This window comes from Amblyomma americanum, chromosome 9 (genome assembly GCF_052857255.1).
Source record: "Amblyomma americanum isolate KBUSLIRL-KWMA chromosome 9, ASM5285725v1, whole genome shotgun sequence".
Lineage (NCBI taxonomy): Eukaryota > Metazoa > Arthropoda > Arachnida > Ixodida > Ixodidae > Amblyomma > Amblyomma americanum.
In genome coordinates this window covers 15,195,107-15,221,553 of record NC_135505.1, presented here as the reverse complement: position 1 = coordinate 15,221,553, position 26,447 = coordinate 15,195,107, and the positions used below count along the sequence as shown (strand labels likewise).

At 46.4% G+C, this 26,447-nt stretch overlaps 1 protein-coding gene across 1 annotated transcript in view; it reads left to right on the top strand.

Moving 5' to 3' along the window:
- Positions 1-26,447, top strand: part of LOC144105445 (uncharacterized) — a 149,397-nt gene that overhangs the window by 116,848 nt on the left and 6,102 nt on the right. Inside the window, exon 3 of the mRNA XM_077638565.1 lies at positions 19,840-19,983. Coding sequence (XP_077494691.1) covers positions 19,840-19,983 — 144 coding nt within the window. The remainder of the gene's footprint in view (positions 1-19,839; positions 19,984-26,447) is intronic.

Sequence of the window (26,447 nt, the reverse complement as noted above, 5' to 3'; positions counted from 1 at the left end):
TTTCACTCTCATAGTCCAGATCTGCGGCTGCTACCTGCCCTAAGTACGCGGGTTCACTTCCCAATTTCAAGTGCCTCAGCTCCTATCGAAAATTCAGCAAGTATCATAGGTTATTGAGTAGAGCTGTAGTGAGTAACAACAGTAACAATAGTAAGTGCAGCTAATTTCCTTAGACTTAGGAATCAATGACACTTAAGCGGAAAGCGCTCTTGGAAGTGCAGGTAGCGCCAATCTCAACTAGCAAGTTACGGATGGGCGCACCCTGCAGTGCGCAGCGGCGCCTGACATCTCCTGAAGGAAAGCGCCCCCCCCCCCCCCCCCCACCCCGCTAATTTCTGCACGCAGGAGGCCGCGTATTCTCCGCCTGTCGGAGTGGACTGTGATTGGAATCTGACCTGCGCCGTTGGCACTGAGGCAGTGACCATTGTTATTTATGAAAGCGCATACTTTGTGTTACAGATACATGCATTCATTGAAATAAGCTGCAGTCCTGTTTTCGAAATGTTAGCAAAGTGAAGAACCAAGTACATGTTCAGGAACACAATGAGAGAATTTGAAAAACTAAACAGAGAAGATGAAGCAAACAGTGCTGTAGAGTACTATATACAAACAAAAAGAATACAAACGTACATCCTGTCACGTGGCGGTGATAGCTCCGCGAACGACAGACAAGCGGACTGAAATGGTTCTAAATGAATTCATTGTTGGGCTGACATGGGCCCACAAAGAATTGAAAAACTTCTAGGCGGTGATAGCAACACACATGTTCGGAGGTCGTAAAAGAACGGATTCACCCCTGGCCTCGGCCGCGCTCAATTGAAAGCTGACGCTGAACTTTAGAGATAACGCACTGAAACAAGTACAATAATCTTGAAACACGTGGAAGCAGCTGCACGTGGCTGCGATCACTGGAAATAAACCCAGTCCCATCTCGCGTCACAAATTAATAAAGCCGCGTGCCTGCGGCTCTTGAGAGTGGACAGAGAGTAAAAAGCTTCATGGCAATGCGAAACACCGGTAAAAGAGTGCAAAATAAACATGACAGAGAAAGGGGGGGGGAAATTGGAGAGGACACCTAAGCTCCACCGTAAGTGTATGACGCGACAGCGTAGTGGGTTCGGCTTTCCATTCTGGCAATTTTAAACCTTTTAACGCATTTTCATTTGTTTCAATCAATCAATTGAATAATTACACACTCTAAATTTTCTTAATTAGCATCCTTGAGGATTGGCTTTTCATTCTGGGAATTTTGACATCTTTTTACCCCATTTTACTAATTTTTATTTTTTCATGTAATAAATAACCTATTCATGAATTAACTACAATGATTCCATTAACTCGTCATCTCCTACTACACAACAATGAATCATCAATCACTGCAACCAAAAATTACCATAATACGTTTTTTTTTTACGCAGCCTCCGATTATTTCCGACGCGCGGTGCCGACTACTACTACGCAGACGGCTTTTCGACAGAACGAGCTGAATACGCTGTCGCGTAGAACAGCAACATCATATTTGACATGAGCGGGTCACTAAGGGATGCGCGAAGAAAATAGAGTCAGGTTTACACGCAAAACAATACCATTCGCAAAATTATTCAGCAAGTTAATCATTAAAAAATCAGTATGTGTGCAGAAGAGTGTTATTGGTTTTGCATTTGTGTTATTGCTCTTTAGGAAGCATCCCAGACTCAAACCGGAGGTGTATAGTCTGCACAAATTTATTAAGATGACTCGCGCAGCCAGGAGGGAGCGGAGCCGTCGGCAATGGATGGATGGATAAGGCTGAACCCTTTAAATCGGGCAGTGGCTCAAGCCACCTAGCCATGACTTATGAAATTTTACTCTTGTCTTGATTTTAGCCACCAATCAGATCACCTTCGCTTGGTTACTTCTACCCGCTTAAAATCTAGCTGAGAAGGCGCAGCGCCGCCTGGCGTCTTCAGCGGGCATGGCGTCTTCTTCGTAAGCCGGGCACAACGCTGCACGCTACACTGCATATCCACTTGTTGGGCAGCTGGACCACGCTCCTAGTCTATCTTCTCTCGCAGATGAGACTGGCTGAGTTTCTGATATTTTGTATTTATATAGTATCCACTGCTGCCGGCATCGGTTGCGATTTGTTCCTTTGTGTCGTGATTGGGCGCGACATCCAAGAAAGTAACTGAAGAATAGCACAGTAAATTGGGAGAAGACGTGGTCGCGAAAAATGTAACATTGGACGAGTTTAAAGAAGTGAAGAAAGATGGTGACCTTAGGAGAACAACTTCAGAAAGTCTTTCTTGAAGATTGGTCTAAAACACATGGAAGCGCCGTGGTGTCCAGAAGAGCTACAACTGTGGCAGCTGTTTAATAATAGCACTTTTATAATCACTTATATCTATGACAATCAGGCACTACCACTGGTGAAGACTGGCCTATTAATAAGTTAAGAGGTTGATGAAATTGACATTAATGCTACTTCTCCCACGTGCGTAAGACGTGCTAGCCTAGGCAGTGGCGAGGTCGAATTGTCATATGCGCGGCGTGAATCAGTTTTAATGGTAGTGTCACGTAATGAAAAATATGTTACATTTCCTTTATAAAAATTTTTCTGTTGCGCACCTTGTTGCTGGAGGTTCCAAGTTGACTTTTCGAAGAATCGAGTAGCCTATTATGTGCCAGACTTGCTGGGACCGAGTAATCATCATTGATGTCAATTTGCTTTCAAATTTTCACTCACCAGGCATTGTGGTACACCTGAAAATACTTAGCATTTTGAATCCATAGTTTTTGGCGCCTGCCACCAGGTCAGAAGTAGAAAGCATACTAAAAATTTGAAGAACGAAACTGGTGTTGGCTTCAATAATAATAAATGGCGTTCCTTAAAAAAGCGCTGCTGAGGTGCCATGCACTGCTTTAAATGATTGGAGACACCTAAATTTAGCCGAGTGTTTTGTTCTTTCAAATGATCCTTTAGGCATTAAGATACACATATCACTGCGTAATATTCGCCTACGACGGCTCAATATTTTATAATTTCACTTATTCTCACGTTGGTTCACCATGTGAACGATGGCTGTGACCTGTAGTTTACCTTTCGGTCATGTGAGAAACGAAAAACATTGAATACATACAGGCTATAGTTTTAAACCTACTTCAAGAGCTGGAATGACAACAAACATGTAAACTGTTGTATTGCCATTTTTCTTCGTGCCTCATGTGTTCTAAAGGTAAGCTGCACGTCAAAGTCATTGTTCTGTTCGTGAAATTTAACATCATCCGAAAGAGCAATAACAAGAAATTCAATTATAAATTATTTAGTCTCCATAGCCAAATATCACGCCGTGACTCATTCATAACATTGTTTAACGCAATGTTTGGTTTGGTTTGGTTTGGTTTGGTTTATGTGGGTTTAACGTCCTAAAGCGGCTCGGGCTTTGAGGGACGCCGTAGAGAAGGGCTCCGGAAATCTCGACCACCTGGGGTTCTTTAACGTGCACTGACATCGCACAGCACACGGGCCTCTAGAATTTCGCATCCGTCGAAATTCGACCACCGCGGCCGAGATCGAAACCGCGTCTTTCGGGCCAGCAGCCGAGCGCCATAATCTCTTAGCCACCGCGGCGGCCAACGCATCATTTGAAAGAAGAAAACACGCAAGCAACAGTACAGCGTCTAGTCTTCAACCCGCATCTTTAACTGTATTTCAAAGACAAGTTTTTCCAGGCGAGTTTATGAGGCCGCACATGTGTTGCTATTGGCAAAGCTATGTGCTTCTGGCTTTGTGTAAACTCTTCAAGACAAGCTTTATTGATAAATATAATATATCTTTTGCACAAACTGAAGTTCGCAAATATCAGGCAATTAGGAGGCACTGCTGAATATAAAACTTAAAATAATAACTCACATCGAAAAAAAAATCTTCGCAATCGGATTCTGCCTTGGTCTTCACAAAACTTTTGTTTCTGTTAATCATGAGGTACAGTTGGCTTAATTTAATAGTTACGGCTTGCATAGACTTGCACTAAGTGAAATGGTTTATATGTTATTTTCTGAATATTATCACACTCTCATCAAGCTTTAGGAGCCACAACATTAAAGCTGTACCACATCATCCTTTTTGCAGAGAAATTTCTTTACAGTATTGAAAAAAAAATGAAATAGTCCTGAATAATTATAAGCGTTTCTCGTGTTCCTGACACATCATATTCTCAAAAATAATGAAATAAGTTCTTTGGGCTATGTAGCATATTCAGAACCAACTGCATGAGAACACCATTTCCAAATCAGTGAGTCGGTATCGTCTGCGGGGGGACATTTCAAAAGCGCTAACAAGACACAAGAATTTATCAATCAATCAATCAACCAATCAATCATTTTATTCAGACATGAACTTGTATGCACAGTACATGCCCACGAGATGAGACAAAAGGAAGAAGCTTTTTCTGTGCGTATACTCTAAAATTTAGCCGACAGTTTTTTGTTACAAATTCCTTATGCTTTGTAGCGAACCATGACGGCCGCGCCTGATGCCGCATAGGCAGATCATTGACCAAGAGCCGATGAAGACGACGCGCCGGTGAAAGACGAAGTTTCGCCGCGCTACACGAGATCGCTTGGTTTTTCTGGACTGGCCGTCGGCGCTTCTCGCTGTCCTGCTCGTCGTTTTCTGCCGCCCGGCGTGAACTCTTTCTCCTGACTTATTTGTGTACAAACCCCCTTTCAGCTTATATTGTTCTGTGTAAATAGTGGCATGCTTTCTTTATATGATGTGCACTTTTGAATCTGTGTTACTTTTACTAGCTGCTCTTCTTACGTGTAAGAATGGCTGTGAATTCAGCAAGCGCTTTGCTGTTGTAAACTTTATTTTTATTTACATCTTGTTTTCTGTGACGGCAGGGTAAAGCAAGAGGCCTTCCAAGGCAACGCGTTTAGTTCTGGCTTGATTTTACTTTTTATTGTATTTAAAGAGTGAATAAAGTTAAAGGGTTCATAAAGAGTATATAGCATTTTCTGAAGTTGTGATTTGTGGTTTTGATAACAACAAAAGATGCAAATGCTTGAGAGCAAATGAAAAGCGCAATAATTGTCGCCGTTGCAGTAGAACACCACAACTGTAGCTTGAGAAGAACAAAACGATGGGGTAAAAGTGCAGATAGAGAGAGAGGAAGAGGCGGCGTAACGAGGTGTCGGAAAGTTTTGAGCGCACTGGAGTTATTTAAGCAGCGCTGACATCGCGCAGCAATAATGCCCTCGGTGTATATCACCTCCGGCGAAATGCGGCCGGCGAGGCGAACATTTCAACCTGAGACCTTGTGCTCGGCAACTCACTCTATCACCACTCCGGCACCGCGGCGATTCTTGCAAGCCGAGAACGTCGGAAACAGTAACACGCGTGCGCTGGAAGCTCCGAATCCTGAGTAAATTGGAACTTCGAGCCATTTTTTTAACGCGAGTGTTTTGAGTTCGATATCGCGACTCTGCGATCGAAGCAAATAACTTTACACTTTCAGGCAGCGAAAAAACCCTTCAGGGAAAAAACCACCTTCCGAAACATCTGCCTTCAGTTATTGAGCACCAACGGATCGGCTCCAGCTTTCTACGGCCTGCCCAAAGTCCACAAACCGGGGATCCCTTTGCGTCCGATTATCGACCTCCGGTGTTCCCCTCTTCGCTCGTTGTCAGAACACCTTCACAAACTCATATCCCCAATCGCAGAAAAACAGCGACCCATATCCGTCATTCCAGTCACTTCATCGAACTGGTGTCCCAAGCCGCCCTTGGCGCCGACGAATGTCGTCTCCTTCGACGTGGTGTCCCTTTTCACAAACATCCCCGTGAAGCTTGCGGTGCCCGCTACCCGAGAAGCCCTACAACGCGACGATACAGTCAGCGCACGAACCCGTCTGAGTGTAAGTGATGTGCGCCGCCTCCTGGAGTTGTGCCTATCAAACACATACTTCTCGTTCAAAAACATCATTGCCATTGATGTGGTGGAGCGAAGTTCACTAGAGAATTTAACCGCAATCACAAAACTCGGCAACATCAGTGTACGCCCCCTTATTCTCCAGGACAGCGGCACTACGGCTGGCGTAATCTACAACGTTGACATCGCCATCTGTGATGCAGATTTACCCATGTTGATCAAGCCGGGAACCAACGGCATTTCCATCGTTCAAGTTCAGCGGTTAGGCAGCTCTCCATGCATCAAGCTGACCTTCAAGGGTGACTGCATACCATCGTACGTGAAGGTTGGGCACTTTCGTCACCCATTTCGACCTTTTGTGCCTAAGCCACTTCAATGCAGGAAGTGCATGAGGATCGGCCACGTGAGCGGCGTCTGCATCAACTCCATCGTGTGCCCGCGATGCTCCGAGTCACACAGCGGTGATGTTTCCCGCGCGACTACCTTGAAGTGCGCCAACTGCCACGGCCCTCATGACTCTTCCTCGAAAGACTGCCCCCGTCTAAAGACCGAGCGGGTGGTACTGAAGCAAATGGTGCGAGACCATTCTATGCACAAACAAGCCGCCGCAAAGGTGCGACGACGTCGTTCGCGCCGCCGAAGGTCGTCAAAGAAAGCAGTCACATTTGACAATAATGCCCCAAACCCAACTGCAGCTTGTCCGCCTCCACCAAAAACCGTACCAAATCAAGGGAGCCCGGCGCTTGGTGAGGCTGGACCTGCTGCCTCAGATGGAACTTGGCCACCACTGCCAAAGCCTTCTACGCCTACGGCGTCAGGTATGTTGGCACTCAGTGTGCTCTATGCTGCAACTGTACCGTTCCCTATTTCTGGGCTACATGCGGTACAGTCTTCCGATATTCAGTTCCATTAGAAAGACAAATATCAAGACTCTTTAAAGTGTGCAAGCGCAAGCTCCCCGTATCTGCCTTGGACTGCCTAAATGTGCATCAACAGCAGCAACTGTTCTTGTTGCCCGGGAACATCCTGTTACTACATACATTGCTGTTGACACCATGAGAACACATATTCGGCACCTCACACGGGTTCCCTGTCACCACCTCGCAAAACTCCCAATAATTAGGCCGCGTACTGCATTCGCCAAAGTCATTGAAGCTCATCGCGCATATCTTCCATAGGAGTTCACCCCTGCGTCAAGGCGGTGCTCACCCTTATGGAGTCTTCATGAACCTCGGGTTCACCTCTATATTCCTGGAATTACGAAGAAAGCTGGTGTATCACTACCCGCTCTCAAACAACTGACATTGAATCACCTGCATTCTTACCGCAGTCACCGCATACATGTTTACACAGATGGATCACTTCACTCGACCAGTTCTGCGGGGTCGGTGGTGATACCGGCCAGATCCATCTTCATGAAAGTGAAGATGACCTATCCAACATCTTCAACTGGTGCGGAACTCGCAGCCTTACGGGCTGCGGTAGAGTTCATCAGTCAGGAACCTCCACATGACTGGACGGTTTTCACCGACTCTAAAGCAGCCCTTCAAGCCCTGCAAGCTGCGCTACGCCGCAGGTCGCAGGAACAACTTGTTGCTGAGATCCGTCTACTGTACCACGGCACCGTTTCAAAAGGCCATGACATCATTTTTCAATGGCTGCCAGGACACTGTGGTATTAACGGTAATCACCAGGCCGATGCGACTGAACGTTCGGCTCACAACGACGCACTTCCAGTGAGGATCCCAATATCAAGACCTGGCGCAGCGTGTGGGCTTCGCCCTTTGGCGCTGGAGCTCACACTTTTAGCTTGGAACACGGGAGAGTTTTGCAACCTCTGCCTCAAGGCACTGGACCCTGGACTGCGCCTTCGTCTTCCACGTAACTTAGCACGTCGAGACGCAACATTGTTATGCCGTTTATGGATCGGCGTTGCTTTTATCAACCACTATGCTTTCCGGATGGGGATGGCCGACAGTCCTGCCTGGGAAAGCTGCGGTTGTGAGGAGACAATCGCTCATCTTCTCTGTGAGTGCCCTGCATTTGCGAGTGCAAGACATACACTGTGTTGTGCCCTAGACCGCCTCGATCCTCGCCCATTAACAGAGCAAAAGATCCTCGGTCCGTGGCCACAGCAGTCGACTGCCCTCAAGGCATACAAGGCACTCATTGCCTACTTGAGAGCGACTGGATTGAGTGACAAATTGTGACAGCGTTGTGCGCGTGTGTGTGTGTTGTGCCTTTTTCCCCTTCTCTCTTCCTCCTTTTAGCCCCCTAATCCCTCTTCCCCAGTGCAGGGTAGCCAACCGGAACTCCTTTCTGGTTAACTTCCCTGTCTTTCCCTCCTCCTCTTTATCTACCTATCTATCGTCAAACGAGGAGTTTTACCGACAAGTGAAAGGAACACCAATGGGAGCGTCCATCTCTGTCGTCATGGGCAATTTAGCTATGGAACACATAGAACAACGAGCCCTCAACTGATTCCACCCGAACCCTAATATTTTCCTCAGGTATGTCGACGACCGCTTCGCCGCCATCAAAAGATCTGAGACACAAACTTTCCTTCGTCATTTAAACTCCGTAGAACCTGACATTCAGTTCACGCTAGAGGTGGAACAAGAAAACTCCCTGCCGTTTTTGGACGTCCTCGTGTCCCGAAACCACAATACCCTTCAATTCTCCGTATACCGCAAACCAACTCACTCAGGCCGGTATCTCCACTTCTCTTCGAACCACCCGACAGTCCATAAAGCATCAGTGGTGAAGACGCATTTCAGAAGAGTTGAGACACACTGCAGCACAGAACTTGACAGAAAAAAGAACAACGAACGGTATTCAAAGAACTCATCATGAACGGCTACCCAAAAGACTTTATTCAAAAAACCATCGACGACAGAAACACAACATTTGTCAAGAAATTAACGCACAAAGACCAACGCCACATCCAAAATACGTTACTTTACCTTATGTCGGAGGTGTCAGCGAAACCATCGCTTGAATCCTGAAAAAATCGTGTCGCCAGGTTGCGCACAAGCCCACAAACACTGTTGCGCTTTGCCTACCTGTTCCCAAAGACCGGCCGCCGAGAGAAAGAGCCCAAGGCATTGTCTACAAAATTCCATGCGCCGACTGCGACGCAAGCTACATCAGCGAAACGAAAAATTTCAAAGAAAGAATCCGGCAACATAAAAACGACGTCCGCAAATTCGCAAGAGAGCACAGTCCAGTAGCCAAACATTCCGAGGACTCCGACCATAGAATCTACTTCGGAGAAACCCGCATCCGCAGAACCGAAACAAATTACCACAAAAGGCTGCTTCTGGAATCCTGGCATATCCAAGCCACTCCGAACAATATCAACCGCACAAAAGGAAACCTGCCCCGAGTATATATATGCCCAGGGACTTCGCTCTTCAACTCAACGAAAAAAAGTCGTCATTCACCACCTCCCTGCAGTGCACCAGCGTGACTAACAACCTCAACCCCCTCCCCTGCGCTTTTCGCCTCACAGCTGTCATTCCTTTCACCCCCCTCTCCCCTCCATACTTTAAAGACGCTAGCTACTGCCCTCAGTCACCCCTGATGAAGGAACCGAGTCGGCTTCGAAACGTGGGGTTAAGTTAAAAATTTTTGGTTGGAGATGTGCAGTTCATTATAAGTCTTCAAGCCCAACCAGACAGGCAAATCTGTCAAAATGTTTAGTTTTAAATTCACCCCAGATGATCCGAGCATCAGGCCAGAGGAGAGCTTGTACTCATTGTTTCGAATCCCGCAACTCCCGCATACCAGGCAGATGCTATGCCATTATGCACGGCTACGGTAAGGAATATTCAATAAACATTTTTTAATGCTAAATCATTATTCCAGACGTACCAACTCCGAGCAATAAATTTGTTTTCTATTATCGGAGTAACTCGGATAAGCTCGAGTCAGATCAGAGGAGCGTAGTGCAAGCTACAGCCAATGGGAGGAAGCTCGGGAAAGTTCGAAAGTGCGTCGCGCAAGCTGCAGCCAACGGGGGGAAGTTCGGAAAAGTTCGGAGGGGCGTCGCGCAAACTGCAGCGAATGGGAGGAATAATGCATCTTGAAACCGCGCAAAAAGACAAGGGACGAGGTAGAAACCAACGGGACAGAGCGCGGACCGTCATCTGGTTTATTACAAGGGCGCGTCACATTTATACACTCATCGCAATCACACTTTAACCTGACAAACGATCACCACGTAACCCTGGTGCGCAGGCGTGTACGGGACATCATGCTGTCCAGACATGAAAACTCTTTAGCAGACAAGTTTACCGAGGTTTTGCTGACACATGAGCCGGATTCCTACTTAACACAGTAGGCCTCGTACACTTCTCTACTTAGTTTAGGTGCGAATTTTTTCAAGATTGTAATCTCGCGGAACCGAGGCGTGCAAACACGGCAGAGGCGAGAATGGTAGGAAGCTCGGGAAAGTTCGCAGGATCATCGCGCAAGCTGCAGCCAATGGGAGGAAGGTCAGGAAAGTTCGGAGGAGCGCCGTGCCAGCTGTAGGCATTGGAAGGAGGGCTTCGCGGGAAAGCGAGAAACGCGGTTGCATGCACATGCAGATGCCAGAAAGAAGAAGCGAGGAATAAACACATGCTTTCGCCCGTCTAAATGATTAACTATGTTAAAACCCTACCTACCACTTTTTAAGGAAGTAAATCACATTTTGTCGTCTATAGCTTGAGAGCGTTCATGGCAACCTAATAATAAATCTTGGGCAGGAACCTGAATGTGCTTTGAGTTCATTGTTAACGTTATGGGCATTTCTGTCCGTCTGAAAAGTTCGTCATCGGAAGAGATGCGAAAGCAGATGCTGTTCTCACGGAAATCGCACCAGTTATACATTGCGCGGCGGCGTGTCTGTGATAGCGTGCTTAGAAAAATATTGGCCGTGGAACGCGGGGAGCATAAAGCGGACCTTTTCTTTTTTTGACGCCAACTTCAGCTTAGTTGCTATATGTCTGGGCGGAAAGGCCTGTGTCGGAAAACAAATACGCTTTCTCAAATGAAAACAATTCGCATATAAGGCCTTCATGGCTCTGGATAAGAAAAATACTGTAGAATACAACTTAAAAAACAATACAGCTGTCGGTAACAATGGGTCACGGTCCGCAATGTCTTGTATTACACCGCTGACCAAGGACAACACTGAACAACAATCTTTTTAATGTTTTAAAGTATCAAACAAGACAAAGGTATCAAAAAATCCTGAGCTTACAGTTCCGTCTCTCGCGATTATCTTCTCGCATAGGTAAGAAAATCTTCAACAGCCTACTTTTTGCCACGGATAAGTTCTGTTCGCTGGCCCTTAATGAGGGTGGAGCTTCACTGCTGACTTGAGTTGTATCCGAATATATTCACACTCAACTCACCAAGACTCGCCTTGAGCGAGGGGTCTTTCTTGCATGTTTTTTTTTTCTTTAGAACGTTGCCTGGTCAGATCTGGAGAACCGACGTTGAAACGGGAACGAAGCTAGTTGGCGCTAATCCGTGTGTTCGTGACGTTCTTTGGTGTTGTTTCGTATCCTTAATTGAGCTCAGTTGTAATACCTTGAATACTGGGGGGAAACGCGGCAGTGTAAATGGCTTAGAGGCTCGTAGCGTTAGCTGAAATCACTTGAGAAAAGTTCATGCGGGTCAGATAATCTCAGCGGGGCCTCGCGGTGCTGATGCAACTGATTGAACCTGCAGCGCTTTTACGGCCGGAGCGCGATGCTTTCACTGAACACTGAGCATGTACTCGCCATTTCGTGGCCGTTTTCCTCACGGAATCGAGAGGGTCTCAGTGTGGCACGAAGGCTTCCGAAGCGTGCCGATTTCGGTTCCACCGCAAAGGCTGCTCCACTAGCTTCCTCTTCTCGTCACTAAGGCAGCCACCCTGCGTGTGCTCAGGGCGTCTTTGCACCACGTATAACAGTTTGTTTAGTCTGTAGTCTTCTATGTGGGTATGGCTGCTTGAAAAAGAGACCGATTGACTGATTGCTTATCACTGGCGCAGCGGATGGAAGTTGTCCGTTTCGCTCGTGAGGTGGCGCTTTATTCGCCTGCGGCGTCGACGGTAATGAGCAGGCATGTTTGCTCAGGCAGCAATGATAAATGAGGCTGAAAGCGGGCGGTCTTTCTAGCCGACCTGCGGGCCTCACCGATAGGAGGGCGGGCTCGCAGCTCGTGTGAGAAGTTAGTGTGAGCTCATTCACACATGTGCTTCTGCTGCTTGTGTTAATATTAAAGAGACACTGATGACAAATTGATGTTCGCCTGCATCGATGAGGTATCGCGCTCTAACGACAAAGACGGTTACTTCACTGAAAAAGTAAGCTTTTGTAAGTTATAAGTAGCAGTATGAACCAACTAGCCCACACCAAGGTCCTCTTAGTAAGATATAAAGGGTCCAAAAACGAAAGACAGATAGTATTGCCGTCTTCGGCCTTTTCCACAAGCAGACTGCGGTGACTTTAAGATATGCTTTGTGCGCTGACCTTCCAGGCCAGGTTGCACTGTTATTTATTTCTGAACGGTAATCCTAGAGTTCTCGGTTTTTCTTTCAAGGGCCTGAACCGACTAGAGGCAAGTTTTTAAATCAACTGCGACATCAATAAACGTGTCTTTCGCTGCCCCGTAGGGATCATGTTAGCGGGGAAAGACCGCAGAATGTTTTTGCAGTTAAAAATACAATACTGTGGTCCAGAATGGCTGTTTATTACATTTTTTTTCTTTTTGCCCCAAGCGGAAAAGATGGAAATACAGTCACGTGACACTATTCATTGCTGTCCCTTTTTCCTGCGCTTCTTTTCGCTTTTTTTCATCTTTACGCCTTCTGTCGGGTTATGGTGCATTTCTCGAGATTTGGCCATGATAGTGCATGCCGTTCACCTTCAAAACCAGGAAAAGAGACCTCGTTCACTGCGCGTCATCACAACTCCCAATAAAGGTGTTGCAAGGGCCCATCGTATACGAGCGTGAGCGTGACTTCTGGCTTCTGGGACCGCATTCCGAGTTTGCGTCATAATCGAAGCCACCAATTATGGCCTCACCTGATGGTCGGAACGCTGGAGGAGGATTGCAGTTCGATTGCGACTGTGAACGGCGGTAGCGTGTCACTTCAACCCCTACTATTGCTCTTTTCGAGAGAAACGGAACGCGGCAGGAGAAAAAACACCTGCCACATTTTTAGTTGTGCATCAGATGCCATAGTAAAGAGGCAATAAAAGGTTGCGTCATTCGCCCAGTGGACATCGGTGCATAAAAGAATATCTCAGATAATCTTTTCCGCACTGAAAAGGCTAGAAGTGTGCTTAAAAAAGGGGAAAAAAACGCACGCAACTACGCATGGCTTTGCGGTGACAGATGTAGCCGCAGATCGCCAATGGTAAATGAAAGACAGCTACCTTGCTCGCACAACACTGCGTTTTACATTCATCTTGAAGGGAAAAGCGAGTAGAGAGGAAAGTTTGTAGCGTGCACACACTCGCTGCACAATGCGCGCTGGCTGCCGTGCTGAGCCCCCAACACGCCGTGACGACTTGCCGTCCGCAACATCGCTGAACGAATGCTGCTGCTGTGATCGAACCATTGTGCAGTCGGTAAATTACGTTTTTCATTCCTTCTATGCAGGTAGTGCTAGAACCGCGAGATGCTGCTGTTAGGCGTTTCATTTTCCTGCAGTACATAAATAAGGGGGATCACGTAAAAAAAATTCCTTACTGCGTTTCTCTTCATGTATGCGTTGAGAGATTTTGCAGACGAAGTTTTCAGAGGTTCTCCATGGCGTAAAGCGCACGTGTGCCCAATGACGCCTCAAAATTAACTTTCCAGCTAACTGGTGTACTCAGTACAGAGCCACAGCACCGCGGCTATCGAGAACTGCAAGGGACGCCGAAAAACCACCTCTGGCATGGCAGACGACACATCGCTCACGGTCATGATACATGACGCTTCAACAACTATTAGAGAGTTCAAAAATAACTAATGCACATTTGCGCACAGTAAAACCAAGCATTTTTGGGGGGCATTATGCTTTATATTACATCATGCTTATCCTGCATCATTCAACGTACGCATACGCAGATGCGACGATAACAGCTGCGGTATTGACGCCATCTCATTTGAATGAAGTGAACAATTTCTGCAACAAACCGGTGCGCGTTAGGCCCCGAAACTACCGAATCGTCCAACGACATAATAAACAGGCCAAATTTATCGTCCTTCCAAGGTGTTACAGGCACGACAAGAGAAAGCTAAAGGCCCGCAACAAAATTATCGCCAGTCGACATACCAAACAACGCAGTAATACCGACGAGTACACTCCGAAGCGAGGAGCTCCGCTTCAGATTTTTTAGAAGGCAGCGCAAAAATACGGACGAGGGACGAAGAAGAGGACACAAAAAGACGTACACGAGCGCTGCTACCAACTGTTTTCGGAGTTCACCGCCATGTTGACTGTTACCTCAGTGGGGTCCTTGAGCACCTGCTATTCAGCGTACGCTATGTGTGTGCCGTCACCGTCAGGTTTCGTCGGCTGTTTTGGATGCATTCGAGCCGCCACATCCTCTTCAGGCGTTTCGACCAATCAGGAGCAGCCGGTGTTGCCGATTATGACGGTTTCGATTATGACAAACTCGAAACACGGGCCAGGCTATTTTACAACAGGCACGCAATGAACAACGTCAGTTATATCAAATGTGCGTATACTTAGATATCTCATTTTCAGCCTGCTTCATCTGCGTCTGTAAACATTCCGGTCACTTTTATGCAATCGTTAAAAAGCATAGGAGTGCATGTGAAGGCCACGCCTCTGCCGTTGCAGCGGCAAGCGTGTGGAAATATTGGGGACAGCCTTCAGCCCCGCACTCCTGTTCTGCGGATGCAGCGTTTCCGTCGGCTAACCGCGGAGGGGTTCGTGCTCAGGGAACAAAGGGAGGGACGACAAAGCGTGAACACTCATGTCCTATTTATTACACTTGCAAATAATACACCAAGTGGGCTAGCTAGCTGCAGAACATCAACGAGGCATTCGTCGCGAAATAGAAGGCTGCGCTAATGGCGACTCACATGGAGCGAACGTGCGCTGCGCATTTTGTGCGGCGCAGCGGAACGCCGATGCACCGCCGCTACGCTGCAAAAACAAGCGGCGGAAAACGGGCGGCTGCCGCCAGGAGTTCAGTGTTGCTAGAATCTACGTCTCTATATTCTCGGTAAAATGCAGTCAAAACTGTTTTCATTTTGCGATGAATGACTTATTTATCAATGACAGCGGCGATGAGTAGTTATTTTTAAAGATTAATCTTCATCTGACCCTTACTGTTTTTTCTTCATTACAACATTTCTGCCGCTGCTATCACTGTGCGCCCAGTAACATTTACTTGCTCGGTGATTTTAATTTTCCTCAAATAGATTGGGTAAATTTGACTTCAATTAATACTCTTGCTACAGAATTCATTAACTTAACTGTAGATTTCAACCTATTTCATGTCATTAGACAGAATACCCGTGGTTCTAACATACTAGATTTAGCATCAGCCACCGCTCCTGACACCATAGGGCCGGTTATGTACCTTGATGGATTTAGCCACCATAAAATGCTGCTGTTTGAAATTGTAGTTCCTAGTTTGTTTTCAGGTAAAACAACAAAAAGGATTAGAGATTATAGTAAAGCAAGATATGGTGAGATTAATACCAAATTTACCAAATTTTTTAATGAAGTATGTTTGCCCGTAAGTAGCCAGCGATCTACCGAAGACAACTGGTTGCTTTTCAAAGACAAACTCTCGGCGCTGATAGACAAGCATATTCCGCTAACTTCAATAACTAATGACAAAACTAATCCATTGTTCAACACGCCCTCCGTCAATTACGAAATAAAAAGAAGCGCTTGTATCGAAAAGCTAAATCTGCTTTATCTCCGTCCTCATTGGATAGCTAAAAACAGTGCCTGAAGGCATACTGTTCCGCTATTACTGCTGCCAGAAACAAACATTTCACTCATGATCTCCGTTCACTTTGGCAGACTAATGCTAAGAAGTTCTGGCAAAGTATTTCTCCCGAATGTAAACCAGACTTCATACAACTACACAATAGTGATGGGTTGCCGCTAGATGACACTGAATGTCCGAATGTGTTTAATAGATTTTTTGCCTCATTATTTATTGTGGAAGATCACTCCAGTATGCCTATTGTTCCCGACTCTGACTACCGATTCATGGAGCCTATCAGCATTCGTGCCGAGGGTATTGCATCACTGATTAAAAACCTTAAGTTATCCTCATCTGCCTGAGTGGACGGCATAAACTCCAAGATTCTTAAAAACACCATATCGATTTCCATCCTGATTTTGTCATATATTTCAGCAATCTTTATCATCCGGAGAACGGCCTACTAACAGGAAAATTGCCAAGGTCATCCCTGTCTTCAAAACCGGTATCAAAAGCTCACCTGATAACTATCGCCCTATCTCGTTAACACGCATATGCTGTAAATTACTAGCACATATTATTGCTTCCTACATTTACAACCATCTAGAACGTAATCACTTTTTCTTTTCTAATCAGCATAGTTTTAGGAAAGGCTACTCGTGCGATATCCCGCTATTTGAATTTACTGCTGGCTTGCATTTTAACATGGACGATAATCAGCAAACAGATTGCATTTTTTTAGATTTCTCAAAAACATTTGACAGAGTTGCACACGGCCGGCTCTTTGCTAAATTATCAGCCCTTTCTCTTGATTGTCTTACATTGTCTTGGCTTCGTAACTTTCTCTCATTTCATCAACAATTCATTGTTGTCAATGGGTCTTCCTCATCACTATGTGATGTAACCTCTGGTGTACCACAGGGAAGCGTACTTGGACCCTTGCTTTTCCTAATTTACATAAACGACCTTCCTAATAACATTTCATCCCGTTTACGACTTTTCGCAGATGGCTGTGTTGTTTAAGTCATGTCAAGTCAACTTTATTCCAGACATGTAAAGAAAATCACACGGCTGAGGAGTAGGGAAAAAAAAGCCGCAATATCACTTCAGAGACTGACCACCTGACCCTTCAAAATGATCTTAGCATTGTTGTTAATTGGTGTAAAAAGTGACACAAGACCCTAAACCCTACTAAATGTAAATCTATGACATTTAGCAGAAAACATGATATGTCTAACTTCAACTACTCTATTAACTACACCTTCGTATCCCATGTTATGCCTTACAAATATCTCGGAATTCAGTTCACTCCAGATCTTTCATCGTCTTGTCACATTTCAGTTGTCTGCAACAAAGCGTCGAAGACACTGGGTTTCATTCGCCGTAACCAGTGCAACTCTCCTAGCTCCGTTCGTAAGCTCGCATACCTAACCTTTGTGCGACCCCAGTTGGAATTCCTCTCATCTATATGGTCGCCTCATCAAAAATATCTCATTAAAATGCTTGAGGCTATTCAAAACAAAGCGGCCAGGTACATTGCTAGTAATTATAGTCCCCTCGCCAGTGTCGCCCAGCTTAAAACCCCTAATAATTTGCAGATACTCGAAATTCGTCGTTCACTTTCACATCTCTGTTTACTTCATATGTTTACACCCGCCCCCGTTTCTGCCCCTAGAATCACTTTTCCGCTCCTCAGCGCGCTTGTATAATCCTCTCAGTTTCAATCGTATATATGGCAAAACTCAATCATTTAATTCGTCGGCCTTACCTAAAGCAAACAGGCTCTGGAATGCTCTTCCTGACAACAATACCTCCTGTCCTGGTCCTGTAGAGTTTAAAACGACCCTATGTATGCATTTATCCCTTTAGTATTGTTTCAAATGCTTTTCTACAGTTTCAGTTGCAGTTTCAGTTACCACTGTTTTTGTTTGCACCTGACTACTACCTGTTCGCATATTCGCGTTTCGCAGTTCTTTCGTATTTTCTATTGTTTTGTTCAGATGTTATTTTTGCTTCGTTTTAAACAATCTGTGTTCGTGTTTTTTGCCTTGTACCGCGTCCTTTGTACCGTTATTGTTGTTTATTATTTCTGAATATTCCTTTTCCTTGATGCCCCCCTCACTCAATGCTCTTCGGGGCATGTGAGGTATCAATAAATAATAAGTAATAAATATTAACGCGGAGCAATCGCTTCGGCAGCTGACACTGTGCCGTGGTAATCGTGATCAGTGCCAGCCGAAGCTACCGAAGCTGCAGGAGGCGACGGCGTGTTTGTGGAAGCTTTTTGTGGGCGGATACCTCGCCATGGGATGCGTGCGGAAGATTCTGATGAAGTTGTTGGTCTAGAGAAAAAAGAGCAACAGAAAAAGAAAAAGAAAAGGAGGTTCTGAGTGCATCCGGTGTGGCAAAAAAAAAAAAAGTCTGAAGGAGAGTATCACACCGCGGTGAGAACGCCTCTGCGCACGTTGTTTGACGCGCGTTCATATTGAACAGTCAGCGAGTTGAAATTTACACGGAATTCGCTCTCGATTGCCTGTGTGGTAGTTCACAATCTATGTCTTTTCTACGACTCCCCATTTCCGCGCCACTGTTGTGTAGTAGCAATGAACTGACATTTTGTGCGCAAGTGATGAGTATGAGCTCACCGGTGACTCGGCGAGTTCACACTCATGCATTAATTCTCCGAGTCTCCTTTTCGCGTTTGCTAAAGAACAGTTACATAGGGCAGCGAAGGAAGTGATCTGTCTTTTTTTGTGCCTTTCAATTTTGTGCTGAATTATTGCTGAAAGTTCAGATCTACGAAATTCCCCGCAGCCCGCACGCCGGGGGGGTTGGGGGGGGGGGCTCAGCTACTTATCACTTCCAAGTAGCGAAGTTTATTACTAATATAACTGCGCCTGGAGGAGCAGCTGGGAGCATGAGAAAAATAAAAAACTAGCACCCTGAGCATCCAATTTGAGATGAGTGCCCGAAGGAATTGCTGTTTATAGACTATGATTTTTTGCCGCCGCAGCCTTAAAGGCAAAAACAGTGTCTCCTTAAAGTCCTAAATAGGAACAAAGGCACAATGTGCCCCACTGTCTCCTATGCTTCATTGCAGTAATTTTCATTAGCTCGAGATAACAGTGAAAGTAATTTGTGGAGCTTCATGAGGTTAAGCTGCCTCAACAGTGCTTGTTTTCAGGTGCAATGAGCACAGCATTAGCACTCAAGATATGCTTAGAATTAAAACCATGCATCATGTGGAGCTTTTTTTTTAGTTGTAGGTGAGAGAGCCCTCCTTTAAGCTTCAAATTTCACAGACTGAGGCCACAGAAGTTCGATAAGTTGCATCGCATCGTTAAGAAGCCCTTAACAGAGGTGTTACTTTGCCGTAAGCCCTTGAACTCTGAAGAGAGGCTAGCCATCACTCTCAGGTGCAGTGAAAAACTTTGCAATATTATGAATTATTCAGGAGTTATTGCGAGCAATATTTTTCTGTTGGTCTGCAGGCACCTTTCTTTTAGGAGCCCCAATCAAATATATAGCCTTAGGTTTCAGGATTGGTATAAAGACATGCCGAACAGTGACTCATAATACCTGTCGAGTGCTGTGGAATCACTTGAAGGACATACACATGTCGCTGAGTATACACCTGCAGAAACACCGCTTTGCACTTCTGGTGTCTTAATATTTCAAAAATTGTGATTTTCTCGGCCATTGAAAATTTATTGCGAGAAAGCCAAGGCCCAGAAAGATTTATAAGTGCGTCCAAGAAGTGCTGCTCTGTTTATAGCAGAAACGTCAAAGTGCCATTATGATATCTTTCCTTCTTTCACGAAATATTGTATCCTGTTATCTTGCTCCCTTTTGCCCATAAATATGTTTGAATTTTTCCTGGTTTGTTGTTTTCTATGTTACAGTTAATGTTGATATTTACTAGTTACATAGCACCACGCGAAATTTGGAAGTGCAGTACATATTTTGTAAGGGTGCCCACTGTCCTTCCAGGCACCAGCAAATGATGAATGGCAAGAGATTTCCATCATTTTTTCCAAGCCGAGAAATTTTCCAAATGGCTTGGGTGCCGTGGACGGCAAACATGTACAGATCATGGCGCCACCCAATTCAGGAAGCAACTACTTCAAATACAAGGTATGAGCTGCTATTTTTTTAGTGCACATTTTTGTAGTTGGTTCCTGTGTATGATAAGGCCAAATACAATGAGTCTGTTCTAGCACAAACAGAAGAAAGAATTACCCAGGTTTTCTTGTATCTTCAAGTGAGAAGGGAGTAATCACTCACTACCATCTATCTAGGTGCAGCCATGCGACTGCAATAGAAAACTGTGCAGATTTCTCAGAAACTCTGCCGCTGACTGAAAAGAAGTTTTGCTTCAATTATGATAATAGGTAATTACTACGTTAGTACCAATCACCTTCACCTTTTGGCATTTCACTAAGCATTGGAGCAACATCATTCTAGTGACGCATGTTCTTCACGCCCTACACGCTTTTTGGGAAAGTACGCAATCTGCGTTAGCATGGACCAAGTTTCTCCTACCGACAACAGTCATTGAGCAGTCACGGAGCTGCTGATATTCTGAAGTCTCATTTTACCTATTCTGCGTATTTTAGAACGGTAGAGCTATTGTATCAGCAGAAATTACATTTTAGTTGAGTGAATAACAATTACATGTTTATCCTTCATGGCAGTAGTTGATGCTAATTACAAGTTCGTCATGGTCGACGTAGGTGCCCCAAGACGCCACAGTGATGGTTTTTTTTTTTAAAGCATGCACATTTGTAAAGCGCCTAGGGCGGGAATCCCTTGACATTCCAGGTATAGCAAAACTACCGAGCAGCCCTAAGGGCCTCTTGTGTGTTAGTAGGTGATGAAGCGTTTCAATTGAGACGAGACTATGCGGCCATTTCTAGGAAGGCACATGGACTGCTACACAGATTGAGCAATTACAAATTGAGCAGAGCAAGGTAATTTAGGCCCTCATTATTTTGTACTCCGCTTGAGATTGCTCGAGAAAGGTGAAAAAAAGTTATGTTTTGAAGATTAATGAATTTATTGCATCTGATGCTTCGTTCAAGGTGCTTTTAGTACTTTCGCTCACACGGCAAATGCACCAAAAGTTAACCCGTCTTAACCCATTTAGGTGTGGCTGTTAGAGAAGCGTATTAATTTGGCACTAGCCTATTAAACTTCACTGTTTCGGTGCTTATTTGAAGTTTTTTCAAGTTTCAGCCTTCTTTATCTTTTGTTGCCTACTGTCTCTTGCCTCATTTATTTTTAGTAGTGTAAATTCCTCTTCTGTTGTATACAAAACTGACTTTATATGTTTGCAGCAAGGGATGACAGAAAGTTACGTCGGCGAATGATATTAAGAAGTTTGCAGGCATACGGTTGGCGCTACAATGGTCCAGCCGGTTTAAAAGACGACTCGCGGCAACTTACGCGCATTGCGCGGGCAGAAGAGATTCAGCGCAGTCTGCGCACAGTCTGCAGTCTGCGCACAGTGGTAAAATATAATCGTTCACACCAGGCAATGAGGTCTGTCGGGTTCTCCTACGTCACAAGGGGATAAAAGAACTGAACAAACTCTAATTGTTTTTTTTTCTTTTGCATTCAGTACCTGCATCGCCATTAAGGTATTACAGCGGGGGGCATTAAAAAAAGACCAAACGTTACAAATATATGTGCTCAGAGTGCGGTCAAAAGCATTGAAAGATGCAATTTGCGCGGAATCAGTCATAAGATTCCAGACACGTGCTGTCTGGACAAAAAAAAAAGCCCCAAAACACTGCCCTTAAAAGGAAGTTCCCTGACCCGCAAAAAGTGATCCTTGTTTGGGATATATAAGAAGGTGTTTTCATGTATTTCTTTTGTCAGTTATCAGAGAACATAAAATGCCTATTTGGTTCTATAGTTTTCCTTTATTCTGCAGTGTACTTTGCCAGTTCAGTGAGCATATCTATTTCAATCGGCGGCCACATAATTTTTGTACACGCTCACATTCTTTTCGCTATGAGTTGTCCAGAAACTGCAGGCTCATCTTCGTCTCTCTGTAGAATCGCTTCCAGCTTCTCTATTTCCATTTGGTGACTGCTTCTTCTCGCTCTTTTTTGTGAGCGTGGTGGATTTTGCAGCGGACTATTATTTCCACCTGCGGCAGCATTGAAGTTGCTGCTTGGTGCAGCAGCAACTGCTTCCTCGAGTATAGCATCTTCGGTGTCCTCAGGCGAAATGGGGTAGTAGTCTGTAAACTGCGAAGAGAAAAATGCAATCTGTAGTCGTTATCAAACAATGCTGCACATGCTACATGCTTCATTAGGCATTGCAGAGATTTTTTCCCGTACTTTTTGTAGTGCACACATCTGATTCTTTCTGATAGACGACTCAGAAGTCATTCAGAAGCTTCTGAGTACCAAGTCTACGCTATTGCACTTGTGGTTCCTCAAATGGAGCTACTTACTAGTGTTCTCATTGTAGGCTGTCAATAGTCAACCTTCACAGGTTGCTTCGGCTTTGACCCCACTTCCTCCAAAGTTGCTTGCTAATTTCAGGCAAGGAAAAACGTAATGTTGTTCAACCAAACCACTGACTACAACAAACATTATTTATAATACGCTCCTGCTATTATCTACCAAACCGTGGCATAAAAATTCACAATGTTCTCGTTCATCAGAAAAAGTCAGTTCTTTTCTGATAAAACTACTGCACCTGATAACCGGGGCAATCACCTATAGCATATTGCCAGCGTTCTTCATCTCGATCGTCGCATCCCGGCGAGTGCTGGCACCACTGCACCTTGGGGCAACCGCCCGAAATTGCGCATCGTCCTGCACTTTCTCGGCAAACGCCCAGGCTCACCGCTGTATAGAAGCGGCGAGTGGTGGTGGTCCATCAAGCAGCCGCTTATTCTTTGTTTTCGACAAGGCGTCTGGGCTCCGTTTCCTCGTAGACACCGGAGCCGCAGTTAGCGTTGACCCACCCTCGTCGACACTTCCGAAGAATCGCCAATCTGCATTTACGCTGCACGCCACCAACAAGACCACCATTGCAACTTACAGTGAACGTGCTCTCACTTTGAACATTGGACTCCGGTGTGTTTTACGATTGAATTTCCTCGTAGCTGACGGGGCTTACCCGATTGTTGGAGCAGATTTTCTTCGTCGGTTTGGCCTCCTCGTGGGCATTTCTCCCAAGCGTCTTGTTGAAGCTACGACTGACCTCGTGTTACAAGGTATAGCGTCATCAGCCGTCCTGCGCACAGTTACTAACAGCCCGCCTTCATCGGTCTATTAGTAATTACTGAACGAGTTTCTAAGCTTGCTTCCCCCGTTCAACTTCTTGCTACCCGTAACGCACGACGTTACCCATCACGAAATCACCACAGGGCACCCTGTCCATGCTCGTTCACTATGCCTAGCGCCCGATCGACTCAAGATTTCCGGAGCCTAGTTTGACCAAATGCTCTAGCTTGTACGACCATCATAAAGTCCTTGGGCATCTTCACTCCGCATGGCGCCAAGGAAATGCCTAGGTGACTGGTGACCCTGCGGTCACTACCGGGCTTTGAACAACGCCGCCGTTCCCAATCTCTATCCCCTGCCTAACATCGCAGACTTTACTGCACCACTGCACGGAGCAACCATTTTTTTTTGAAGATGAACCTCGTCAAAGCGTATCAGCAGATACCTCTTGAGCCTTCAGACATTCCCAAGACTGCTATCATAACGCCGTTTGGCCTTTTTGAATGCCTGCGGATGCCCTATGATCTCAGTAACGCTGATGAAACTTCACAGCGTTTTGCTGACACACTTACCCGAGGTATTCCTTTCTGCTTTGCCTACATCGATGATCTTCTCATCTCTAGCCGCGACGCCGACGAGCACATTTCACATCTCCGACAGGTTTTCGAACGACTGGCTGAGTGCAGCCTGATCGTCAACAAGGCCAACTGTACTTTCGGCTTGCCTAATATTCGATTTCTTGGACACGAAGTGGATCGTCATGCCATCCGGCCACTGCTTACTAAAGTGCAAGTGATTCCTGATTTCCCACAGCCTACTTCCATACGAAAGCTTCGAGAGTTCCTGGGACCGATCAATATTCATCGGCGTTTCATTCCCCGCTGTGCTCAAGGGATTCGACCCCTGACTGACCTGCTACAGGGTAACAAGAAAAATTCCTTTCCCATTACACGGTCTGGTGAGGAATCCAGCTCTTTCGAAGCTGTTAATACACAGCTCGCTTACGTCACCCTTCTTGTTCATCCAGGACCTGATGCGCCACCCTGCCTTATGACAAACGCATCTGATGTGGCAGTTGAAGTCGCCTTACATCAGCGCATTGACGAATCGTGGCAGCCGCTAGCCTTCCTTTCGCGCAAAATCTCCCCCACGGAAAACCGCTACAGCGCTTCCGGCCGCGAGCTATTAGCTGCTTACATGGCTGTTCGCCAATTGATGCATTTCCTTGAAGCTCGGTATTTTTTCAATCCACCAACCACAAGTCGTTGACATCTGCCATCAAATCTGCCAGCCGCAAGTTTTCATCCCGTGAAAGTCATCACCTTGCGTACATCCCGGAATTCACTACGGATATCCGATATGTGCAAGGAATTGCGAACGCTGCAGCTGGTGCGCTCTCTCGGCTAACATTGTCCGTATCGTGTGCCGCATCACCAACGCCTGTCGATTTCAGTGTCCTAGCTGACGCGCAAGCACAAAACACATAAATCGCCAAGTTTCGTCTGTCCTCTGGAGGGCTCAGCCTTCGTGAAGTTGCGCTTCCATCCTGCACAGTTCCCTTGCTACGCCACCTTCTTACTGGCAGCCCACGACCTTTAGTCCCGGTTCATTTTTGTTGCGCGGTTTTTCGACTCTCTGCAGGGACTCTCCCACCCTGGAATCCGCGCCACTCAGCACCTTGTCACTCGGCGTTTCGTCTGGCCGCGCATCAACAAGGACATTCGTGCGTGGTCCCGCAGTTGTTTGGCTTGCCAGCAGTCCCATATTCATCGCCAAACCTTGTCTTACGGTTTCTTCGCACCACCTTCGGAGCGTTTCGATAAGGTTATACTGAATTTTGGAACCATGGCCTTCATCAGGCGGAAACACCTACATGCTGATGTGCATTGACCGTTTTGCTCGGTGGCCAGAGGCGTTTCCCATTCACGACATCAGGAGCGAAACCATCGCTAAAGTTTTTGTTTCGAGTTAGGTGTCATGTTTTGCGGTCCCTTCTACAATATCCACCGATTGCGATCGACAATTCGAGTCTTCCCTTTTCAAGAACCCCATAACCTTGCTAGGAATTTCACGGATTCGCCCCACAGCCTATCACTCCATTGCAAATGGCATGGTCGAACGTTCTCACCGGACCCTGAAAGCGTCCTTGAAGGCGCAACCCGACACGGTTAGCTGGACAGTTTCTCTGCCTCTTGTTTTGCTTAGCCTTAGAGTTACCTTGAAGCAGGACATCAAGTGTACACCTGCCGACCTAGTCTACGGTTAACAGTTCCGCCTTCCCGGAGAACTGCTCAACGTTTCACCCGCCTCGCCCTGCCCTGATCCCTCCCAGTACGTGGTGCAACTGCGCTCCACGGTGAACAATCTTTGTGCCCCGAAATGTCGCCTACAACCCCGTGTCTCTCAATACATCCCTGCCGATTTGGAGACGACAACGTGAAAGCCCTTGCAGCGCCCTCACGATGCCCGTTTCGCATCATCAAGCGCAGTGACAAGTTCTGCACCCTTGATTTGCCCGGTAGCCATGATTCCGTGTCTATTGACCGCCTAAATCTGCCATCGTTGAAGACCGGCTCCCCTGTGAAATTCCCATTCCCGACCACGCCATAACTGCCGTCTCCGTAGCCGCCGCCTCACGGCATTCTCCGTCCAGCACCAAGAAATGCTCCGTATCGTTCAGGCTGCCGCCTTTTAACGGGGTACTTCACTAGCAGGGGCCTATATAGGAACACAGAACAGAGCCATGCCGGCGCCATCCTTGATCTCCTGTTCGCGCAACGAGGGCACGAGAACCGAGAGCCAGTAGGTCGCTGTCCTCCACTCGCAGCGGAGCACTCTGGAAGTTAATACTTAATACAGTTCATTTTGTAGATTTTGCGTGTACAGGTGTTTTCTTGTGTTTACAAAATTATTTTTCGTAAACATGATCCCGCTACGTCTACAGGGGCTTCCGACTTATCGGCTGGGTCAGGGGCGCAACTTCGGAGGTATCGGCGGCGAACGTTTGTATGCGCCGACAATGGCGGCCGGGTCTTCCCGTGAGCGACACATTCTTGGGGCCGAGCCAGCACCGGGGATTTTCTGGGGCAGGTGCCGAGAGCGCGCGTTTGCTGCGCTCGCTTGGCTGCCTGGGACCAGAAGTCCAGCGGCAAGGCATGGCGGATCCCCGTGTGCCTGGAGTGGAAGGCGGCGAGAGAGTGCTTCTCCAACCGCTCCTTACGCTGGCCGGATCCCGAAGAGGCTCTCACCGGCTCCGCGGAGGTCCTCGTAACCTTCGAGGTGGTGCTCTCATCGCTGTTTCCGCTTCCCCCATGAGGGAGACTTCCCTCCTCTCCCAGCCGGTGCTGTCCTGAC